The sequence below is a fragment of the Drosophila bipectinata genome, chromosome 2R (genome assembly GCF_030179905.1).
Source record: "Drosophila bipectinata strain 14024-0381.07 chromosome 2R, DbipHiC1v2, whole genome shotgun sequence".
In the NCBI taxonomy this organism is placed as follows: Eukaryota; Metazoa; Arthropoda; class Insecta; order Diptera; family Drosophilidae; genus Drosophila; species Drosophila bipectinata.
In genome coordinates this window covers 11,258,433-11,267,023 of record NC_091737.1, presented here as the reverse complement: position 1 = coordinate 11,267,023, position 8,591 = coordinate 11,258,433, and the positions used below count along the sequence as shown (strand labels likewise).

At 45.4% G+C, this 8,591-nt stretch overlaps 1 protein-coding gene across 2 annotated transcripts; it reads right to left on the bottom strand.

Annotated features, from left to right (window-relative positions):
• Positions 1-3,743: 3,743 nt before the first annotated feature.
• On the bottom strand, positions 3,744-7,589 carry Fatp3 (Fatty acid transport protein 3). 2 transcript variants are annotated; one of them, XM_017253084.3, is made up of 4 exons: positions 7,483-7,589; positions 5,855-6,110; positions 4,322-5,798; positions 3,744-4,163 (listed from the first exon to the last, which is right to left on the bottom strand). In XM_017253084.3, coding segments are annotated over exons 1-4 (2,043 nt in total). In that variant the 5' UTR covers positions 7,484-7,589; the 3' UTR covers positions 3,744-3,854. The 2 variants fall into 2 exon arrangements, with proteins under 2 accessions (XP_017108573.2, XP_017108572.2); XM_017253083.3 differs by lacking the exon at positions 7,483-7,589 and adding an exon at positions 6,440-6,597.
• Positions 7,590-8,591: the final 1,002 nt, after the last annotated feature.

Genomic DNA, 8,591 nt, shown 5'->3' with positions numbered 1-8,591 from the left:
CAAAGGGGTAACATCATAAATTTGGCCAAAAATTGGGTCAATTTTTTTTCGATTGATTTTTTGCATCTTTTGATATAGATTCAACTGGAATAGAGCCCTAATTTATAAATGGTATTCCGTTTTAGAATCGGTTGCTAAATAGGTGAAATATTTGCAAAAGAGTGTCTAAAAAGTTTGATTTTTTTAAATTAAAAAAATTTCTAAATTTTTAGTCCAATTTGTCACTTTTTCCGATAACAAAATATACATAACTTTGCGAATACTTGTCACATCCTGGAATGATATACCTTCCCGATCTTGTATCTTTGAGGAGCATCATTTTTAATCAAAACATGATGTAAAAAAAATTGACCCAATTTTTGCAATTTTTCAAAGGGGTAACATCATAATTTTGGCCAAAAATTGGGTCAAATTTTTTTCGTTTGATTTTTACCATATTTTGATGTAGATCGAACTGGAATAGAGCCCTGATTCATAAATGGTATTCCTTTTTTGAATCGCTTGTTAAAAAGGTGAAATATTTGCAAAAGAGTGTCTAAACAGTTTGAATTTTTTTAAGTTAAAAAATGCCTAAAACTTTAATCAAACTTTGGGTTTTTTTTTTATAAAAAAATAAACATAACTTTGCTAATACTTGTCACATCCTTGAATGATATACCTTCCCGATCTTGTATCTTCGAGGAGCATCTTTTTCAATCAAAACATGACAACAAAAATTTGAACCATTTTTCCGAAAATTTTCAAAGGCCAAAAATTAAGACAATTTTTTTTTCGTTGATTTTCAGTTTATTTTGATGCACATCGATTGAGATTAAATCCCTGATTCATAAATGGTTTTGCAATCGGTTTCAGAATACTTAAAACATTTGCAAAAAAGTGTCTCAAAATCTTCGGTTTTAGGAGTCTAAAAAATACTACAAATTTTATTCCAGTTTTTCACTTTTTTAATGGAAAAAAGCACATAACTTGGCTAATACTTATCCGATCCTGAAATAATGTACATTGCTGATCTTGTATGACCGAGTAGCACCATTTTCAATCAAAACCTGGCAATACAAAATTTGACCCAATTTTGACCCATTTTTCAAAGGGGTAATCATGATTTTGGAAAAAAAAAGGAAAATTTTTACTTATTCATATTCAAACATATTTGGATGCAAATTGAAGGAACTGGAAGTCGTGCATTATAAATGGTACTCTGTTTCCAAATCGAAATTCAAATGGTTGGAATATTGGCTCAGAAGTGTCTGAAAAGTTTCTGTTTTGATATATATGTATTGATGAAAGAGGTGTCCTGATTGGCAATATATATTCCCTAAAAGAAAAAATTGTAGTACTCTCTCAAAGGGTATTTAAAACAAAACAAAAGGCTGTCAAAAGAGGGCGGTTGGGCGTCGGGCTGCATTGTGTGAACTTTTGATGTGTCTGCCAATGTGTGTATGGCTGTGTTTGGGTGTTTGTGTGGGGAATATAATTTTGCTGTATTGTTGTATTAAATGATGTCAACAACAGCCGTCCAGCTGAGCTCGAGTTCGGAGTCTCTAGCAGTCGAATGCCCGACCAAATCGAATTTAATTGCATTGCCGCCGCACGTTGGCTTTTAATTAATTTTTGCTGCCTTCTGCTGCTGCTACTGCTGCTGCTACTGCCGCTATTGCTGCTGCTGCATCTCCCCAAAAAGGCCAAAACCAAACAAACTAAGCACACACACATACACATATACCGGCATTCGCGCTTATGCCCGCAACAGCCACAGCAACAACAAACACAAGCGACAGTCGAAGCTCGACAGGGCAACATCAAACGTCATGCACAGGTGCAATGTAATTAGCACGAACTGACAAAGCTTTCCAAGGACCCAAGGTGGGTGGGATGGCACGGCAGTGGCAGTGGCAGTGGCAGTGGCAGTATGAAACATAAAAACAAAAGCAAGCAAAACCTTTAAGCCCAAATGCATACAAGCAAAAGCGGAGCGATCCAAACCAATTCAGCCAACAGCGAAGGCAGCGCAGCAGCAGCCACATTCAGGACCAAAAGGACTATAGATTGGACTTGAAATTACTCTCAGATGGGAGTGAAAAAATATAAATATTAGAGATGGGCTTAATGAAGTAGTATTAATCCTTAATCTTTACAGAATAAATATAATAATTAACCCACAATTAGATGCACAAGCCTAGAAGTATGCAATAAATAATTAGCGTACTTTGCTCTCCTCTTTTCATGGAGTACTATATAAGATATCCTTGATAAGGCCATGCAATCCTACTAGAAATACCCCATTTCTGGTAGTGTAGCACAGATGAAAGGCAACAACAGCAGCCGTAGCAGCAACACTGGTGCCCGTTTGGTCGTAGCTCCACTGGCAGCGTTTTAATAGCTTTGGAATTCCAATGGCAGCTGTGGCGCTTCGAAGCCCCGGCGCACAGAGACGATGCCAGCCCACCCACTAAAATGGCGCGCCCTTCGGCTGGTCGTCCGCACGTCTGTCCGCCGAAAAAGCTTTCTAAATGAGCCCAAAAACGGAGCACCAAAGGAAGGACGAGGAACAATGGCGACCGGCAGTCTTGTCGAACATTTCGAAAAATTATTGAGAAATTTTTAATTTTCCCACTTACGCAGGGTAGGGATAGGATACAGGGGCAGGAGCACGCGAAGTTACAATTACAAAAACACCAACAACAAAAAAAAAAAACAAGTAATAGCAACAACAGCAGCAGAAGCAGCAACACTGGCTGTCGGTGTCAGCTGCAGTGGCTGTTTTTGTTGTTGCTTTTATTGTTATTAGCTATGCGAACGTATTCATGCACTCTGCACCCACAACTGCCATTTTGTTTATGACATCGACGATGGTGCCGCGAAAAGGGGAGGCGATGCAAGACCCTCCAACTGCCCCCTAACCCCCTCCGTTTCGGGTGTTTGGCAGCTGCTGCAGATGCAACTTTATGTGCATTTTTGGCATACGATGTTTTCGCTTCCTGTTCTCGTACATTGTAGTAGTTGGTGCGTACATTTAGGGGTTTTCGTTGCAAGGATTCCATTCACGCAGGATACACTCGAATATCAATTAAGATTCAGCGTACCGAGCTCTGATCAAGGCAAGCCTCCTGGCCTCCTGGCACACCGAAGATGCCCCGGGCAAGGACCGGGCACTCCAAGGAGTTCGCCTCCAATCGCCATCCTGCAACACAAAATGGCGCCCAGCTTTGTTTGCCATTTCTTCGTTTTTTATGATTGCCTGCCACAACTTTTTCGCCATCGACATCGATATTGGTGGCCGTCGTCGTCGTCGTCGTCGTCGTTGTTGTTACTGCTTTTGTTGCCGTTGCTGCTGCCACGCGAAGCTTGCGGTTGCAAGAACCTATTGTTGCTGGTGTTGTTGCAACTGTTGCAGTTGTTGTTTTGTATGGATTTTGCACATCGTTTATCTTAGGCGACGGGTAACGGAGTCGCAGCTGCCGCTAGCGAGCGGAAATGGCGTTAATGTTGCAACAGCAGCAACTGCAAAAGTAGCAGCAACACCAATAGCAACACCAACCGAAGCAGTAACAGCAGCTGCCAATGAGCGAGAACTTAATCTTGGGGATTTAACACTTTCGATATATCTTGTGGCGGTAGGAGCTCTTGCTGGGAGCATCTTCTGGCCGTAAAACGTATTGGCTTCCATTATCGGTTAAGCTCCCATTTTATGGCCAAGAAACGCGCCCGGCTTTTGGTAGCAACGCGAACCGAAAACATCTTCATCACCATTGGTATCAGTCGTTGTTAAAGCGTTAAAAATACATCGGACACAAACACGTTTCATTACATCTATATACAGGGGAGTAGGTGGCCAGCAAGGACATGTCCAGTCCTTAAAGACGGGCTCTGCCGGAACGAAGAGCCTCATACTGCTCCTGACTGAGTGGACGGTAGACTCCATCCCCATTCAGGTAGTATATGGGATCGGTGAGCATTTTCAGGTCGTAGCCCTCCTGGGCCAGCTCTCGTTTCTTCAGCTTGAATGTCGCCGTTCGCGGAATCTCGTCCATCAAACGGATGAAGAGCGGGCGTGCGTACGGCGGTAGGCTGCCCCGGAGCACCACGGACAGGTACTCCATATCCACCTTTCGTTTGGGATCCACTATCGCTGCCATGCCAGCCTTTCCCTCAACATGGGGGATCTGAAAAGATAAGAAAATCGATAGTGAGAAATCGGGGTTTATGACTATGTTTTAGGTGGGCACGTTATCTAAGTGTTTTCGGGTGATTCAGCGCTAACATGGGAAGTTCCACCGATAGAACTACAAGGTGGGTATTCCATTCCGAGAAAATTTCTCACCTGGACGCCATAAACGACACAGTCCTCGAAGCCGACGCAGTTCGTGATGATGGCCTCCACTTCCTGGGTGGCCACATTCTCTCCCCTCCAGCGGAAGGTGTCTCCCGTACGATCCTTAAAGTAGAAGTAGCCCAGAATATCGCCGACCACCATGTCCCCAGAGTTGAAGAAGACGTCTCCCTGAGTGAACACGTTTCTCAGAAGCTTCTGTTCGGAGGCTCCTTTGTCCGCGTAGCCATGGAAGGCACTGACCGCCCGGCGGGCATCAACTTTTCCCACTAGCAGTCCCGCCTCTCCCGGCCTGCATCTGATGCAGTAACCCTGAGGATCCTTGAGGAGCTCTCCCGTCAACTCGTCGCATCTCAGCACTTGGACGGGATAGATACGACTGCCGTAAATGGGCACAAAGCCGATGGCTCCCACTCGGTTGGTGATGTTGATCAGGTTGGAGTTCCCTTCCGTGGCCCCGTAGATCTCCCCGATGTGTGGGATCCCGAAACGATGAACAAACTGTGACCAGATCTGGGGCCTCAACCCGTTTCCGTACATTAGGCGGAGGTTATGCTTTTGCTGCTCGGGGGAGTAGGGCGTAGCCAGCAGGTACCGGCAGAGCTCTCCAATATACTGAGCCACAGAGCAGTTGTAACGGCTGCAATCTAGCCAGAAGTTCTTGGCCGAGAACTTCTTCCGCAGCACCACCGTCGATCCGTTGAGAATGGCGTTTCCCACGCCCACTATTCCGCCCGCCGTGTGGTATAGAGGTAGGGGATTGTAGACCACGTCGTCGGAGCTCAGTTTCAACATGTAAAACGAACCGGCAGCCATGAAAATGAAACGCAGGTTGGTGATCACAGCAGCTTTTGGTAGTCCAGTGGTCCCGGAGGTGTAAACATATAGCAGCTTGGACTGGACCTCTTTCGAGGAGGTAGTAGGCGGCAGCTCCCATTTCTGCTGAGTCTTCAAAGCCAATGTCAGGTCGATAGCCTTTGGCAGCAGTTCGTGTCCGGAGGAGTTCTTCGACTCATCATCCGTAAACTGGTAGATGGGCAGGCCCCGGATCTCCTCCTTTTCTCTCAGCGACTGCAGTCCAGCGACCAACTCGCTGCTCACAATCAAGGCCTTGGCGTTGGCCACCTTTATCGAGTGGAGCAGGGAATCCCCGAGAAGGTTGGAGTTTATCAAGGCGGTGATCACCCCCAGCTGGGATAGTCCCAGCCAAATGCAAGGGTACTCCAGGCGGGTCTCCATCAAGAGAGCCACACAGTCGCCGTTCTGCAGGCCGCGATCTCGAAAGTATCCAGCCACCTTCTGGCTGAGCTCCAAGGCCTCGGCAAAACTTATCTGACGGTCGTCCATTACAAAGCAGGACTTCTTTGGATGCGCCCGTGCTTGCTTTTGAAACCATCGTGCCACTGTCAGGCCTCTCCTATCCGTGTTGAGCAGATAAAGATTGAGGGCCACGAAACGCTGAAAAGCCCTAGAAAGGGGAGACTGGTTATAAGAGGGATTCAGGAATCCGTGCCTGGTACTCACATAAAGTCCCTGGAAGCCGTCATCGCCAAGGCAAACACAAACTTGGGGCTCCTCAGGAGCAGGGCCACCACAGCTCCCAGCGTAAGGCTGGCCAAGGCATTGTCCCAGCAGAACGCCGCAAAGATCACTGTCCCAACCAAAACAATACACATTCGAGTGGCAAACTTCTGCTTGAGGTTCAGCTCCAGCAGGATCTCCATTTTCTTGCCGCCAGCCTGCTGGTCCTCCAGATCCGCGTGCTCCTCGTTCCCACTCACTTTGAAAGGCACACAGCAAAAGAAAAAGCAGACATGATGGAATTGGTTACACAATTTATTGGACACGAGTGTTGTGACAGCAAGGTCGAGGTGTAGTCTCTGTAATTTACGGACTGGCACTAGCCGAACTGAACCCTATCACCTGCGCCTAGGGCAACCGACTGCGAGCAACTGAGCAAGCTCTGATAAGCGTGACAAAGCTCTGTCTGATACCGATTAGTTTGTGGTCGCGGTTTCTTATCAGTGCCGTGAGCTATATGTGGGATTTAGAGGGGGCGGCTATCGAAGAAAGACTGCCACTGAACGTAAATCCCCCCATTGCACTTACCTAGACGCATGACACCACAACAAAGGCTTCAATTAATTCAATTACTTTATTTTTAATAGCTTAAACCTGAATCCGGCTAATGCAATTGATGGCATATACTAGTTTTTGAATATTTCAATTACCATATGAACGGGTAATAACTTTGCACTACAAAGTATCAAACTAGTGGGAGAATTTTTCCAAAGCCAACTTGAGCATTTGGAAAAAGAAAACAAGCTGCTAATTAGAGTCAGTCACTGAAACTACCATGTTTATTGATATATGACTAATTAGACCCTTTCACACACACCAAACATTAACGACCTAACCTAATAGCTTCAAATGGCTGGCGCTTAATCTCTCTAGGTATTACCTCCATGGAAATTTTCGGAGCTCTTGAAGTGGCTGGGCACTCGACCCTAATCTAACCAGCTATTAAAATGTGTCTATAGGTTAAGTGCTGCCCACTCCGGCTTATCAAAATCATAAAAACTGCACCCGAGGCTCTTGAACCTGCCCTGGTGGGAACAGCTGATATCGCAGACCTCGTTCTTTGTTTTGCCGGCTTACTGTGATTTGCTAAGCGGGAAAACTAAACAATTGGCAGGTGCCAGTAACATTGCAACTACAATGAATCGACAGAATTCGAACTAAATCGCTTCACGTGTGCATTCGTTTTGCAATAGTTTCGCTTCAAGGGTTAAGAAAGCTATCAAGTGACGCGCCGCGCTCCAAAGTTCATTGCTTCTTGCCCGGCTTCCAACATGGACACGGGCGCTATCTCTAGCGCTATAAGCAATTACCAGAATACATATGTATATGAGTTATGTGCGACGGCGTCTATGCTGGGACCTTGACTTATTTCGTATGCCGGGCACAACGATTTGGACGGGTCTCTGCGCACACGCAGTTCTTGGCACCGGTTCTGCTTGGCTTTTAAAATCGGTTTACATCACTTAACTACAAAGCTACTGATCTGATCAACTTGGCTGCCAGTCCACCCATCCACCATTCAATGTAATTCCATTTTTCAATGTCAGTGCAGTTCCCCCAGTGTGGCATACTTTTTATTCGCACGATCACACACGGTTCTTGATACGGAAAGCCACAAACAATTGGATGAAAATAAACAACACGGCGGTTACGTAACGAAGCGCTCGCACGAAGTTGAATCTCTCGACTAACTGTTGTGGGGATCGGTCCCCAACTTATATAGCTTGTTCTGGGGGGACCGTAGAGATCGGGGTCCCCACTCTCTGGAGAGATAGCGAGAGCCAGAGAGCGATTGCAGCTTCACTTTGGGGGAAATAATACTCAGAGAGGGGATACTAGGCGATGTTAAACATTGAAGTTCGGGAGCATTGGTTCTTGGAGTTCAGTAATAAATTATTTATAATTTAAATATATTACCATTTAGTTCTATTATCAATTAATAAAAAACAATTAAAATATAAAAACATTTGCTCAAAAAATTAGAACTATTAAGTTTTTTCATGCTGTACCATAATAAATAAAGAAAGTCCTGCCAATTGATATCCTGCCAACTCTCCTCCATCCTTTCCTATAAACTCCAAACTTTTTCTATGGCTCCAACACCCCATTTGGCACTTGGTGGCATCCACCTGTTACAGTGCTTCGAAAAAATTTTTTTAATTAAACATTTTTTATTTGCCTGAGCCGCAGGAGGGGACAAACAAAGCCGAGAACCAATTTTATTCTCTCTTACTTTCTCCATTTCTCCGACGCCCACAAATTAACATGGGGCGGCATGGTGGCAGAGGTGCAGAGCAGCTGGCGGCGACGCCGGCATCGCTTAGCTGTCAAATGCCGGCAGCACAAATATAAAAAATATGTGCATACTTTCGGGCGGCGCATATAAAAAATGTGCTCATACTTTTTGGCAGCTTTTTGAGTTATCGACGGTGTGAGAGCGAAACTAAGTGCATGTGTTGGTGCGTGGGTGGGTCCTGGCACTGGGGCTTCTGGGTATTCCGTCTGGGTGTGTGTGTGTGTGTGGGTGCCTGTAATTGACACATGTTACGCGCACAAAAGCGGCTTCGTCCCGGGGCTCAGTCCATCGTTATTATCGACAATGGCGCCGCCGAAAACACACATACACATATACACTATGGCCTCCCTCATACTCCCTCGTTATTCCTTCATGCCGTCACAT

What these genes read in the sequence shown, in the direction of transcription:
- Fatp3 (XM_017253083.3), bottom strand. An exon ending in ACGGCTTCCAGGGACTTTAT is followed by an intron (nt 5,799 to 5,854) that starts GTGAGTACCAGG and finishes TCCCCTTTCTAG; the next exon opens with GGCTTTTCAGCGTTTCGTGG. An exon ending in GTGTCGTTTATGGCGTCCAG is followed by an intron (nt 4,164 to 4,321) that starts GTGAGAAATTTT and finishes TTATCTTTTCAG; the next exon opens with ATCCCCCATGTTGAGGGAAA.